This window comes from Felis catus, chromosome D4 (genome assembly GCF_018350175.1).
Source record: "Felis catus isolate Fca126 chromosome D4, F.catus_Fca126_mat1.0, whole genome shotgun sequence".
NCBI classification, from domain to species: domain Eukaryota; kingdom Metazoa; phylum Chordata; class Mammalia; order Carnivora; family Felidae; genus Felis; species Felis catus.
This window is the reverse complement of record NC_058380.1, coordinates 88934539-88949092: the sequence shown is the minus strand read 5'-3', so window position 1 is coordinate 88949092 and position 14554 is coordinate 88934539. Positions and strand designations below refer to the sequence as shown.

Sequence of the window (14554 nt, the reverse complement as noted above, 5' to 3'; positions counted from 1 at the left end):
AGACGAGGGAGGGAGCTGACCTGGAATGTGGCCCTCGTAACACACTTCCCAGTCCAGGCTCGGATGGCCCGTTGCCCTGGCCAGTTGCGGTGGTTGGCCCCATTAGCTTCTCTGCAGGGCTGAGGCCGCCCCACCTTCCAGTGCTCAGCCGCTGGGCTGCATTGCTAGCCAGATGTGCAACAGCTGTTGCCACATTCCACCCAGCACAGCCCCACCTCTGGGCCAGAGAGTGGCTCTGTATACACCAGGCATGACCGGACCGCGTGAGTCATGAGACGTCAAGCCTGAAGTACGTCACCATGGAATGGAGAGGAGGCCTGTTCTCCCACCCCCCCACCCCCCCCCCCGCACCCATTGGGATTCTGGGACTGGGCTTTGCTGAGTCCCACAGCTCGAGTGGCTAGGGGCTTAATGCCAAGAGCAGGCATCAGAACGGCTGTGTGATCTGTCAGCAGAGAAGGCGGGTGTTGGGGGCGAGGGGCCCGAGGGCATCAGACCCTATCCCAGAGATCTTCAAAGAACCTTCCTCTCCTTTTCCCACTGATACCAGACACCAATCATCAAACTCACTGTAGAGCAATGGCCTTCTGTTTCGGCCCCCTTGCCCCTGTCCTCCCTCTCAAATCAATCAAATCACTCCCCAGGTCACTGGTGTCCCCCCCCCACCCCCACCCCCCTCACCCTCCGTGGCCTTGGCTCTCAGGTTCTCTGTTGAGGAGCGAGCGTCTTCTCTGAATGCCCTCCCCCAACAGAATCAGGAGAGGGTGCAGACAAGCTCTCGCTATATAGCCTTGCACCCAGAGACCCCTGTTATTCTGAATAGGAGTGGGGGGGGCCCTGGCCTAAGCTGGGTCCGTCTCTCAAGAGAAGGTGGGATCAGGGGAGTTTCAAGCTCCTCTCTGTTTGACCTGACGACATGTAAACCCGGGAACTATGGTCGGAGGGGAGGGGGGAGGCGATGGAGTGGGCTTGTCTTCCATCAAGCTCGGGAAAAGCAGAGAAAACTTCTCTGTGGGGAGAAAAGACAGAGGCAAACACGGAAGGGGAAGCAGAGGCAGAGGCCAGGGAAGAGGCGGGAGGGAGGGGACAGGAGAGTCCCCGCCCTGGGCTATTCCGAACCAGATTCTGGAAGGTCCTCCATATCCTCCCAGCAAACTCCCCTTTTTTATTTAAACCGACCCGAAAGGGGTTCAGGCTACATGGCCAAACCGTATATGCTCCATAGTCCGTCCTACCCACACAACCTGGCTTCCTGGAGTGATCTGTGCTGGCCAGGCCTCCACCCTGCAAACCCTGAGCTATGGAATGTTCCCGCTGTCTCCCCACCCTTTGAGGCCTGGCCCAAAGCCCTCCTTCTCCTCCTCATTGGGGTCGCTCCCTGGGCCTTTTTGTGCCGGGGGACACGTGATTTTGAGTTCACTGTTTCCTGCCCCAGAGGTCAGCAGAGGGCCCCTCATGCTCCCCTAGACGTTTCCTGATAACCCCCTGCAGCAGAGAGGAGAGAGTAGGTGACTATGGTCACAGGACCCCAGCAAAGCCCTCGCCGTGGGGAGACCCCGGCAAAGCCAGTGAGCTCAACCCTTGCCACCTTCCTGGTACTGCACGGGCGCAAGACAGATCACGGAACATTCTCGTACCCACCCATCAGGTGCTGGGTGTGTGCATCCACGTGCCAGGGTAGTGAGTCGGCACCCACAGCCAGGGCCCCTGCTGCGAACCAGCAGGAGACCAGAGGCATGCCACCCAGCGGGTAAAGGGGTCCTTTATTTTCACATTACACAGAACTGGTTCATGCTGCTGCCAGTGCCCCCTGCCTGGGGCCAAAAGAGCCATGGGAGGGGTGGTGGGTCCCCTGAAGCACCTGTCCCAGGGCAGACACTCTGCTGTCTACCAGGAAGAGGGCCCTGGGAAAGGGGCGGGGCTCCGGGAGAAAGTACCAGGAATTCTGGACAGAGGCTGCCGGGGGGGGCCTGGCCACAGGGGGACTCCCCAGCAGGACGGACCAGAGTGGCAGCCAGGCCGCCACACCCTGCAGGGGCCTCCCTGGTGGCAGGTGGGGCCACAGGCCCTTAGGGTCAGTGTCAGGTCAAAGGCCAACTGGGGTCGTGGGGTTACAAAGAGGAGCTCCCACATGACCCCAGTCTCCCCGACCCACGCCCCTTCAGGCCCTTGAGGTGCAGCTTGTTTGGACGGGCCACAGGCCGAAAGGTGCACCGGGGCCCAGGGCATGTGATTCCCAGGATCTTCAGAACAAAGTATTCTACAAAGTCAGTGGTAGCCGTGCAGGGGTGGGCCATCCTCCCAGCCGGCCACACAGGCTGCGCCACGGCCCCAGGAGTCCCCGGGCCTCAGGCTCCACTGCTGAGACCCCCCCTCCTAGGATCTGGTCCCTCGGGTGCGCTGAGCTGCTCGAGGGTATGTGTGTGTGTGTGTGTGTGTGTGTGTGTGTGTGTGGCGGGTGGGAAGCTGTGGGACAGGGGGTAGCTCTGGGGCTGGGGGCTCTGGCTCTTGCGGAACCCCACCCCGATCTCTGCAGATGGCCCCCCTCAGCCTCTCAAGCACCGACTCGGCCTGGGTCCTTGCCTTCAGGAGCCAAGAGTGGGTATGTTAGTGCCAGAGGGTAGTTAACATAACTCCTCCAGCATCCAGAGCTCAGTACTTGACCGTGGACCGACTGTAACGTGGGCACGGAGAGAGGGACTTGCATGCGTGTGCGCGTTGTGTCCACAGGTACTGTGGACGTGCTATTGACACTGCGGTGTGCGTGTTTGTGCGTCACGGCACGGGAGCGTGCGCCGATGGTGGTGGGCACGGCCGCCTGGGTGAACCGTGTATGTACCTCCACGCTGGTGGGAACGGAGGGGATGCAGGCATGGATTTGGAAGGCGACGTGAGGATCCCCTTGGGGTGGGCACACCGAGCAGCGGGCTGTGGCGGGTGCGCCTGTGGGGTGCGTGCGCGTGCCCAGGCTAGGGCCGCAGCGGGGGGTCTGGGCGGCCCTCACCGCCAGCTGGCACAGCTCTTGGGCAGGCTCTGCAGAATGGCCTCCAGGTTCCGCTTGTCGGCACGGATCTCCGCGAGGTCGTTCTCGAAGCTCTGGATCTGCAGCTCCTGCTGCTTGGACTCCTGCTCCAACAGCCTCAGTTTCCCCTGCAGGGCCCCCGGCGGGCTCAGCCGCAGCCTCAGGCGCTCCAGTGCCCACTGGGTCTCGTTCAGGGCCCGGGCTGGGGCTTGGTGGGTGTCCAGTGACCCTGCAGAGGGGCACAGACGGCCTCAGCACAGGCCAGCTCCCCTGCAGGCCCCAGAGGCCTGTTCAGCCCCCATCCCGGAGACCCTTGCCAGCCCAGAGTTTCCAGGATCCTGACTGCCCACAATCTACCAGGAAAGCAAGGGACCCAGAGAGGGTGGTGTGCCTGGCCAGGGCACCCCACTGGGTTCACGTGAAGTCTCTGAAACTTTCCCCCTGGGCAACTGTTCATCTTTGTTGCTGATAAAAAGAAGGCTCTGTGTGCGTCCCGAGTCCACTTCCCAATGCCAGTGTGTGCGCACAAGGTCCCCGTGATTCCTGCTGGCTCCCCCCACATACCATTGTTGATTTGCCAAGAGCACACATTTACAGGTACACCTATGCTGGGATGTGGACGGCCACTGGGCTAAAAAGCAGCATCTCTGGCATTAGATTGAGGGCTGGGAAGCAGACAGTGGGGTTTCGTCCTGGCCCAGCACGGATTAACTCTGTTTCTTGGAGTTAAGGACTTCCCAGAGCCTCTCCAGGGGTACAACAAAGAGGTGGGGGGCCTGGCGCTCAGATTTGAACTTGCTGGTGGTGGCGGAGTGCAATCTGCAGTCTGTGTGTCCCGCCTGGCCCCTGTCACCTTGTCACTTAAGGGTGACATTCAACAGGAAGACAAGGCTCAGCCAGGTGGGCGAGTAGTGGGGAGGGGGAAGGAGGTTCTAAATGGCTTCTAATCCCACGGGATCCCTATGGGCCTAGGGCTCTCGCTAGCCCTGAATTTCCCGGGCAATGAGGGTGGCGGTTGGAGGGCAGGCAGTGGCAGGAGCTGAAACAGGGGCAGGAAGAGGCAGAGGCGAGCCGAGCCCTGCCAGCCTGGGCAGGTCCTGCTCCCCGCAAAGACCTCGAGAGGCCCCACCATCCACAGGGAAGTCCAAACTGCCCGGCCTTCTAGCAAATTCAGGTTCAGGCTGCCGGCACACTCCACGTGCCCCTCTGGGGCTCCCAGGCACCGGGGTGGGGTCCAGCTGCGGGCTGTCCACTCCCGCAGCCCCAAGTCAAGCACGGCACCGGCACGAGCAAATAAATGATCGCAATCACCAAAGCAGCTTTACCCTCACAGTGCGCTTGCTCTGTGCTGGGCACTGGGTCCTGTACTCCGGGTCCTTGGCGCTGGGTATGGACCGGTGGCTACAAGGGGGCACTCTGAATTGGTTAGACCCGCGTGTGAACCTCAGCTTCCCCACCGCCTGGCTGTGGGGCCCTGGGCACACCGTTTAAACTCTCCGAGCCTCAGACTGCCCGTCTGCAAAATGGCAAGCGAATCTGTATCCTTGACTCGAAAGCGGAGAATGAGGATTCTAGGCGATCACGTGGGCAAATAGCTTAGCGTGGGCCTGGCATGCAGGCAAAACGCAGAATGTGGTGATTCTTCCCCTTATTAATAATGATAAATGAAATGCCGTACGTGGGTGAGCCTGAGGACGTGACACTAAGGGACAGAAGCCAGCCACAGAAGGACAAATGCTGTGTGAGTCCACTGATAGGAGGTCCTTAAGAGTGTTAAGTTCATAGAGACCGAAAGAGAACGGGGAGGGCCAGGGGCTGGGGACACAGGGAATTCACATCCAATGGGTGCAGAGTGGTTGGGCTGGAAGACGGGAAAGTTCTGGGGACAGATGGTGGTGATGGCTGCAAAACACTGTGCATGTGCTTAAGGCCACTGAAGTGTGTGCTTAAAGATGGTCACAACGGCAGATCTTATGTTATGTGTATCTTACCACAATTTTTAACACTGCACACCTGCTGTCCCCCCACCCCTTCCCCTGCTCCGAGGCCTCCATGCTTTGGTGGGGGCTGTCCCCCTCACCCTGAAATGTCTCCTTACTGAGGCTCTTCTCGATTCTTCCTCCTCCCTGAGAGCTGCTGTTGACGGACTCGCACCCCACGGCGTGGCAACCGCCTCTAAGTGACCCGAGCGTTACTCCCATTTTACAGATGGGGGAACTGAGGTACAGAGAGGGAGAGTGGTTTTCCCAAGGTCTCACGGCCAAGCCCCAGCACATGATCTCGCTGCCAGATGGCTTCTGTGACATCCCCTCTCCTCCTCTGAAACCCTCAACACTCAGGGCCGATCTGCCCCTGTGGTACCCACACACGTTCTGTGTGTGATGCGTTTTCCGTGTCTCCCTCCCCACCCCCCAGACTAGTGGCCCCTGGGGGCACACAGTGAATGGACACCAGCCCCACCTCGCATGGGGGCCTGGGGCTGTTACAAATGCTTGTGGCTGGGGAGGAGGGGGAACCCCGTGTAGACGAGGGCAAGGAGGAAATCTCTAGGGCTGAGCCTCACAGAAGGTCCCCGAGGCGCTCCAGGGACCCAGGGGATCCGGGCCCAGGCTTGGGTCTCCTTACCCAGCCTGGCAAGTAGCTCCAACAAGGCCTGGACGTCCTCTTCCAGGGACGTGCGCGATTCCCAGATCTGCCGCTCCACGGCACGCAGCCCGGCACCCACCTTGGGAGGGAGGGAAAGCTTCAGCGGCGCCCTGCTGGCTCCGGGGCCAGAAGGAAATGGGGGGGGTGTGTGTGTAGCGGGGGGGGGTCTGGGCCCACGTACCTGCTCAGCTTCCTCCAGCTCCTGTCGGCGGGTTTGTGAGGCTAGCACCTGCCGCGAGGCCTGTCGGAGCGTCGCCTGCGCCTGGCTGGACAGCCGGCCTGCCCGGCGATGCTCCTGCTTCCCGTCCCTCAGCAAGGCCCTGGCGAGCTGGGGGGGGGGGGGGGTGGGCAGCAGAGGCAGGGAGAAGAGGGGGAGTGGAGTAAGTCCTTTCAGAGGTAAGGAGCACGTCCAACAGTAACGCCAAGCAGCCATCGAATCGCGCACCAGATCATTCATTCATTCCACAAGCGTGTCCCGGGTGCCGGCTACATGCACAAAGTCAGTGGGGGCTGGGGGAGGCACCTGGGCTAGACTTCGGCCCCGGTTCAAAAGCAAGAGCCTAGAAGTTTGGGGAGCAAAGCCCAGCAGATCTAGGTGAGGTTCCTGGTCGCGTGATTTAAGTTCCTACACCAGGCGGGTACTCAGGGTCCCCACCTGTCCGACAGGGACAACAGTGACACCTGTTTGTCGAGGACTCAACAGCTTGAATGACGTTCCAGGGCTCAGAGCCTGGGAACCACTGAGCCCTCAGGAAGTGTGGAGCACTCAGCACCGTGTACACGGAAGGGGGCAGATCTGTAGGGACTACGTTTAACCTACACAAGGGCAGCCCTTGTATGACAGCCCGCCCACAGGCCCAGGAGGCAGGGACGTCACCGCTGTCACATCGGTGGCCCTGACCTTAGCACTGTCCTCAGCCAACGTCTTGGCTTCACGGCCCTTCTTCTTGGCACTGGAGGAGACAGACGCCGCATTTCCCAGCATCCTCTCCGCCTGCTTGGTCTTCTTTTTCAAGTCTGGAAGGAGCCTGCCCCTGACCACGCCTGCCTTCCTCCCCAGCGTGGCCCGGTCCTTGGGCGAAGGAAACTGCTGCTTCATTCCTGCAAACCCGGGACAGGCTGGGTCAGCGGGGCGGGCTCTCGGCTCATGACCCTCGAGGGCCAGTCACCACCAGACGCCCGACCCTCAGACGACGTGAGCGGAGGTTCGAGACGCAGATGTAACCTTCTCAGGCTCGTCTGGGGAACAAACGCATCATCAGCGACGCATGCTGCTCGGTGAACGTAAAGATTCGCATTATATCATGAAATTTATTAAAAATCGCAAAAGTACACGGGGCACCTGCGTGGCTCAGTGGGTCGAGCGTCCGACTTTGGCTCACGGGTCGTGAGTTCGAGCCCCACATCGGGCTCGCTGCTGTCAGCACAGAGCCGGCTTCGGATCCTCTGCCCTCCTCTCTCTCGCCCCTCCCCCACGCACACGCTCTCAAAAATAAAGACACGTTAACAAGTAGATAAAAATGAATATAAAAAATAAAATCACAAAACCACACGGTGTTCAGTGCCTGGGCCAAGGCTGGGAAGTCACCCTTGGCCGATGGGGAGTCACAGCACAGGACCCAGCAAATCCATTCAGTACTTTGTTTCTGTGTCTCATCGGTTTCTAAAAGGGCTTTAGGCAACTTACAGTGATAGGTAAGTCAACGACTGGACCGCTAAAATGAAAAACCAAGGGCCATATGTAATTGGGGGGATGAGGAAGGGAAAAAGAGGGGTGAGAAGTGCCAGAAAATTAGGATAACGGCGTGGCAGGCAGTGAATGCTCTATTTACCTCTGAGCTTCCTAGCAGCCAAGGTAAAAAGGGAGGTATTACAATGTGCATAGGTTTGATTATCTAATCGGAAGTAGTTTCCCTCTGTAAAGAAGAGAGACTTTCTCCCTTCCTTTCAGATAAAATTCTAAGGGAAATCAGGAATACCGATCATAGTCAAATTTTTGAAAGAATCAAGCCTTCTAAGGCAGAATGCCACATCCTTTTTCTGAAGATAATGCAGAAATAGGATCGACTTTGCTTCTTGTACACAAAATTGGGTGTTACTTAAAACACACTCCACGGAGAACTAACTTTATGGGGGTATTAACAAACGTCAAGAGAAAACATCAATTAAGCTTACATAAAAAGAACCAGTTTTCTTTAATGCAGGACTTCTCAGAGCCTTTAATAGGGGCACACTGTATGGCCTCAAGAAGGCGCCAGAGTAGTGACATTTCCTAAACTTATTTGAACACAAACCCACTCTTGGTAGATCATGTCTTGGGCTAATTCACCCCGTGAACTTTCCTTTCATCCTGAATGCCCCCTGGGCACAGGCCCAACGGGTAGTGACAGAGGGTGTCTCGGAAAAGGGGCAGGAAGGGGGGAAAGAACCTGGGGTTAGAGGTTTGCGATGAGTCCTTGTGTGGATCACCGTACTGCGCCAGGGAGGCAAATTTCCTTGCGGTATATCCAACAGTGAGAAGGTGATGCCTCGTGAGGTAGTGAGCACACAATCACTGGAGGTAGGCAAGCAGAGGGTGCGTGAGTCCCCTGCCCCCTGAGGGGGTTGCTTTAGCAACCCTGATCATTTTAATGTCCCAAAATCCGAATATTCCACCACCACGTATCATTGGATTCACATTTTCCTAAACACAACTCAGAGCCAAGTGCACAGGGCCACGCCTTCCCCATCGGAAGCCCCCGACCGGTGAGCGACCAAGACTTCAGACCACAGAGGAGCCTAGAGAATAGGAGGCACGGACCAGCTCACCCTCTGTCCCAGAGGCTAGGGGCCCCTGGCTGGAGCCACATCTCTCAGAGGCAGCGGGGAGGGTCGGGAAGGAAGTCTGTAGAACCGGGATCAAGCAGGGCCTGGCTTCCGGTCTCAGACCCCAAGGGGCCTCTGGCGCTGAGCGTGTTCCTGTTTTACCCAGCTCGTTGGTGCAGAGCCACGAATAAAGGGCAAAGAGGACATCAGAGAAGCCTATGCCACAGGGGGACACGGAGCCGGGGAATCCTAACACTGGACGGTTTCCATTCAGCGCCCCTCTGACCCAGGGACAGTTACCACCAATCCCTTCCCTCGGTCTACACATCTATGAAATGCAACCACTTAAGCCTCATTTTCCTAAAGCGCAAAGGAAACCTGGACTGGCATCGACCCACACCCCCTTCCTAAAGAGAACTCTGCCTCCCTCCCTGCGGCCCCAGCTGAACCCTGGACGGTGGCAGCCGTTTGTACCAGGTGGCAGGACCCCCGGCCAGGGCAGACGAGACCAGGAACGGATAGTCGATGGCATCGGATTCGGCCCCGACGGGCTCCGTGTGTGGTCTGATGGCTGACAGCCGTGTGGGTGAGTACCCGGTGAGAGGTGTGTGAGGCCACGTCAAGCAGCCCCGGGAGGGGTCCCGGCCGGGGGTGGGGGGAAGTGCCGCTTGGCTTATGCCCACACAACTGGACTTCTGTCTCCTGTGGCCCGGCTGCCCCGGCTGAGGCAAGAGTCCAGGTGGCTGTCACGGGCAAACATGCATCAAGAAGCCCGGGGCTCGGCAAGGCACGCATACCCTCCAGGTCGGCCAGCAGGGTCCTGGCTCCCGTGACAGTCACCGTGGCAGCCTGGACGGATGAGGAAGCCCGGGTCAGGGCGGCTCTGGCCTGCTGGCGTAGCTGGAGAGAGAAGAGAGAGGCTCGGCAGGTGGGAGACACCGGAGGGACGGGAGGAACTATTTTGCCTTTGTCTTTGCCTTTCCCTCTCCTGGACCGCCCACCCCAGGACACCCGCGGGGCAGCCCGGCCAGGTGCCTGCCTCAAAGGACATGAGCCCACCTGTGTGAGGGGCTCGGTCTTCCGCAGCATGGCCTGGGCGGTGGCCTGGAGGACCCCGGCAGCCTCGGTGACCACATGCTCTCTAGATGCAACTGTCTTCTCCAGGGCCTGTGCCTTCAGACCCAGGGCCCCGGCCTCGGACTTCTGCAGGGAGATGATGGGCTCAGGCAGGGCCTGGCAGGAAGGTCCGTGGGGCAGATCCTCTACCGGGTGGGAGGCGCCCAGGGACAGGAAGGGCGGGGATAGGGCTGCCTGTGGACCCCAGGAAGAAGGGGAGCCAGGGCGGGAGACACCAGGCTGGAGAACCTATCTCAGACTCCAGCCCTACCCACTACTAGGAGCCAGGCCTCCCTGACCTGCATTTCCTTCCCCAGGTCCACAACCTCCGCTGAAACTTTGGGGCCGGACGTATTTCGAAATTCAGAATTTTCCCGACTTGAGAGAAACAGAGCCGTGGAGGTGCTGAAAATCGTCTAACACCTTTGGTGGCATCCGGGGCCACGTTCAGGGCCAAATCCCTTAAAACGTGCATGTTACTCTTCATGTTTGGGGTGAGGGAAGCGAGGACCCCAAATATGCAGCTTCAGGCCAGTCAGGTTTGGCCCCCAGGGCATTTGTATAAGCTTAGTCTCTTTCTTAAAGCGCAGTTTCTGAGTTTTGGGGTTTCAGGATCACTGGGGAGATAACGATGGAGCTGATTTGTCCGGAGGTGCTGAGGGCCACTTTGCATACCGTGTGTGAATCTACTCCCGGCCCCCACGGACACAGCCCTAAAATTACCTGAGGGGTGAGCTCTATCTCGCAGAGGAATGAACTGAGGGTGCCGGGAGGGAAAGTGACCTTGGCCAAGGGCACAGATCTGGAGCAGTGGCGCTGGGGATTTGATCCCATGTCCGTCTGGTGCCTTTGCTAATGCCACTATGGAGAAGACACCTGCCCTTGCTATTATTACCACAATCAACAACAAAGACTGGCCGAGCTCTAACTGTGCCAGGCAGGCGCTCTGCCAAGCCAGGGAGGTGGATTATCTCGTGTTCATCGACTGCCATCTAGTTAAAAATAAGCCACATCGTCTGCCTCTGCCTGGGCCACACTGGTTTCCCAGCTGCCACATTCTCCGCCCCCCGCCCCATGCAGAGCTCCAAGGACGGCGGGGCTGACCAGTGCTGCAGGGGCGGCCAGCGAGGCCGGGCGCAGGGCTGCATCCGCATCAGCTTGTTGCGCGGCGGCCAGCGCCCTCCCAGCTTCGGGCAGCACCTCTGCCGCAGCCGTGCCCAGCGCCTTCTGGGCGGCCTGGACCTCCTGGTACCTGAGAGGAGACAGCAAAGGTGGCTCACAGGGCAGGGCACGGGGCTCTCCTTCCCCGTGGATGTCCCCCCCCCCCCAACCGGAGCCCTCTGGCAACCTCCCAGGCAGACCTGCCCTCTGCAGGGTTGGCACCCAGCAGCTGGCCCCGAGACTGGCCGCTAACTTGGCCGCTAACTCCGCAGCTTTCGAATGAATGGAAAAGGCAGCAGAGGCACCACATTGTTTCTTCACTCATTCAATTCAAACGCTCTCTTCTGAAGGGGCTTGGGCTTGGTTTCCACTCGAGAATCATATGTTTTGCAAATATTTGGAGCCTCTGGCTGCATCACGAAGAGGAAAATGCCTAGTGTTGGAGAAGGGACAGCAGCCCAGGCCTCCGCCTTGGCTCGGCTGTGCCCTGGGGTGACCTTGGGTGTGTGGCTCTCCAGATAAATGGATAGCCCTGGGCTCTGAAGACCCTTAGCTTCAAGGTGCTGTAGTTAACCACCTAGAACAGGTTTCCTGTCCCCTCCGGCTACCCACACCCTCCCCTCTCCGCCCAGCTCCACAGTGAGCACAGCTGGGACACAGACCCCCCCCCCTGCTGTCTCTCATCCCTTCCCCACTTCTCAGAGAGCCTGTGCTCCCACCCCTGCCCAGGGAGTGGGTCATGTGACCTCACCCACCCTACCCCCTGCCAGTGGGCTCAGGGCTGGCCACCTGATCTGAGCTGGGCTAATCACATTCTCTCATCTAAGAAGTCAACTCGGGACTTAGTGAGGCCTTGCTGGGTCTCTCTTGACCCTTTGACTGAGGAGGATATAAGAGGGTCACCCAGAGGAGAGAAGCAGAGGCCAAGAAGGAAGCTGGTGCCTGAAAGCTGGAGCTGCCTGGGGGGTCTGGGGGACGCTGCAGGGGCAAGAAAGAGAGAGGTGCTGCTCTGGACCCTCCTGGTTCAAGTTCTCGCCCCTTCTCTCCAGAGGCTGAGCTTAACCCCCAGGCATAAATGTGTTCTTGTAAGGTACCACCCAGACATCCCCACCCATCCACCCAGAGGGCGTCAGGACTTGGGACGGAAGCCAATTCTGGAACCAGCAGCCTCCAGCCAGGCCCCGTCAGCTGCAGGAGGCCAACTCAAGCTTCCACCCACACCCGGGAGGCCTCACCTGTCCTCCAGTTCCTGCTGGGCCTCCAGGGCCACTCTGCCCTCCACCAGACTCCAGAGAAGCGCATAACTGGTGTTGGAGGCGACCAGGGCCCTCCGCGCAGTGGCCTCAATCTTGGCAGTGGTGTCCCTGTGGCTGTATGGAAATGCCCATTTGACTGTCACCAGGAGCCCATGCAGAAGGGGGCCTGCGCCCAAATCCACACCTCCCAGCATGTGGGACTCCCATCATCCCAAAGTCCAGCCCCAAAGGCCAAGTTCTTCTTCTCCCTCTGCTGGACGCACAACAAAGGCTGATGGGAAGGGACCCACCCATGCCCCCGTGCCCGTTACATTGAGTTCATGCCTGTTGTCCTGGCATAATGATCATTAGGGCCTCTTATCACACAAAAAATCTGAGTTTGGACAATAACGATATGGTCACCCTCATAAAGACATCACAGAAGAGAGTGGTCAGGACGGCCTGGGTTTGAATCCAGGCAGAGGGGCACCTGTGCAGTTGATCCTGATCTGGGAACCCGCCCCTCCGCCCCCAAGAAGGACTGGGCTCCCTTCCAGACTGTGTGGGCAAGACCTCACCAGGCTCCCAGGGCCTGGAGCCTCACCTCCTGGCAAGGGCACGGGCCTCGGTGGCCAGGTGGCTCCAGGTGGTGGGCTGGCTGGACCCTTCCTGAGGAATCACCTTTAGAGAAGAAATGGAGAGGGGAGGAAGCTGATGGCCATCCTTGAAGAGCAAGGGCCCCATTTGGCTAAATTCCTGGGCAGAACTAAATCGTGCCAGTCATTTTATATATGCTCAAAGGTAGTCTCAAAGTCAGCACCCGGTGAGCAGATCCCAGAACGTAGAAACAGCAGTAATGACACCCACCATTCATTCGATGGACATTCACTCTCCCCCTGGAACATGCCTTGTTGTATGCAGACATTATCCCAGTAATCAGCAGAAGGGGCGCTGTGTGACCCCCCCCCCCATTCCACAGATGAAACGGAGACTCTCCAAAGAGGCACAGCCCAGCCACTAGGTCACCAGGTGGGCCCAGGACGTCGTACCAGAGATCTGAGGACAAGGGCCGCCTGCAGAATCTCCTCCTCTGAAGACTCCAGCACTGCATCTAGGTCCGCCAGCTGGATGCAGGTCTTCTCTGTTCCGGCCCGGGCACAGTGGACACTCCTGCTCAGCGTACGCAGCTGCTCCCGGGCAGCCTTCACAGCACCTTCGAGGCCTGTCACCTGCTCCAGGAAGGCTTCCCGGGCTCCTGCATGAAGCCCGGGTAGAGTCCAGGGTCACAGAGCAGTTGATGCTTTACAACAAAGCACCCACCTTCGGGGGCCCCCATCTGTGCCTGGACTCTGCCTGGGCACAGGTTAGCTCTGTCACCAGACTTGAGCACCAACCACCACCAGTCAGCTCCAAGGGAAGAGCCTTGTCATTTTACAAATGCCAAGACTGAGGCCCCGAGAAGGCAAATCACGACCCAAGGCTTCCCACGTAGGAAGTCCGCCACAGATGAGGGACTGGAAGGAACTCAGGTCTGCTAGAGCCACAACAAGCAATTCCTGAATCTGAGACAGCAGAAATGCCCCCACCTTGAGTCAGCTCTGTGATCTGCAGTGTGGGTCGGTATGGTCGTTTTAACACACAGCATCTGGAAGCTCTCTGTTCTGATCACTAGTCTTGCTAACAAGTGCTCAGCTTACCTATGCCTGACTGCTAAAGGAGCATAAATGCTTATGAACATGAAATTATACAGAAGAGTCAATTCATTTTCAATACTTCCTAAATTGCGGTGTCCCAAGGCCAAATTCCACCTGGCTCTAATAACAGGTTTTTTTGTTTTTGTTTTTTTCTCACGTACTTGTTTATTTCTATTCTATACTGGGGAATGAGCAAAATGGCCAACAGTCAAGACAGCAGAAATGTTGCCTGTTCAGCACCCGGGACAGCACCTCGATGATTATTTGTTGCTTGACTGAACTAATGAGCTAACCCAACTCCTGTCCTCACCCAGCTTACAGTCAGTCCGGTGGGACACAGGGGATAGATGTTACAGTCAGAGACTAATAGAGTTACAAAGTACAACTGAGTTGGGGACATTGAAGGAAAGGCCTGGGGTGGGGACAAGGCTGTGTCATGGGAGGAGCCCACTTAGTTGGGGAGGACAGGCTCTCCCAGGAAGTGAGTTCTTCTAGGACCGAGCTCAGAGCCTTCAAAGCATCCTGAGACCAGAATGAAGGTCTCCAAAGGGGGTGTCTGATCAGCCAGCCATCCCGTTGCCTGCTCACCTTGCAGCAGACGTCCCTGGTAGACGTCTCCCCGTGGGGCCTCTCCCTGCAGAGCGTGTAGTGGTCCCCAGGGCTCACTACAGTCGGACCCCTGCAGCCACCCCTCCATCAGGGTCAGCCTGGCCTTCAGCTTGGAAGCCTGGAGTTAGGAAAAGAAGGGCATGTGAGGCTGGTGGCCTGGAAGTCCTGTCTGCACACCTCTCCCCTGGCTTCTGTCCCGCCTTCCCTCCCCCATGGTCCCCTTCTCCCATCTTATCCTGGGCATCAAAGTTGAGGACACACCAGAC

The 14554-nt window shown here is 58.4% G+C and overlaps 1 protein-coding gene and 1 long non-coding RNA gene across 2 annotated transcripts in view; one reads left to right on the top strand and one right to left on the bottom strand.

The window, feature by feature from the left end:
- Window positions 1-1746: 1746 nt before the first annotated feature.
- The window catches only part of LAMC3 (laminin subunit gamma 3), a 57088-nt gene continuing 44280 nt past the window's right edge, over window positions 1747-14554 (bottom strand). The window contains exons 19-29 of the mRNA XM_023242860.2: window positions 14268-14406; window positions 13035-13240; window positions 12590-12666; window positions 11986-12120; window positions 10694-10841; window positions 9533-9676; window positions 9271-9373; window positions 6570-6769; window positions 5850-5996; window positions 5648-5747; window positions 1747-3251 (exon numbers count right to left, since the gene is read on the bottom strand). Of these exons, the coding sequence (XP_023098628.2) occupies window positions 3001-3251; window positions 5648-5747; window positions 5850-5996; window positions 6570-6769; window positions 9271-9373; window positions 9533-9676; window positions 10694-10841; window positions 11986-12120; window positions 12590-12666; window positions 13035-13240; window positions 14268-14406 (1650 nt within the window). The 3' untranslated portion in view covers window positions 1747-3000. The remainder of the gene's footprint in view (window positions 3252-5647; window positions 5748-5849; window positions 5997-6569; window positions 6770-9270; window positions 9374-9532; window positions 9677-10693; window positions 10842-11985; window positions 12121-12589; window positions 12667-13034; window positions 13241-14267; window positions 14407-14554) is intronic.
- On the top strand, window positions 8509-13730 carry LOC123381536. The gene is made up of 2 exons (XR_006588637.1): window positions 8509-9059; window positions 9907-13730. It is a non-coding gene; the product is annotated as an uncharacterized LOC123381536 (long non-coding RNA).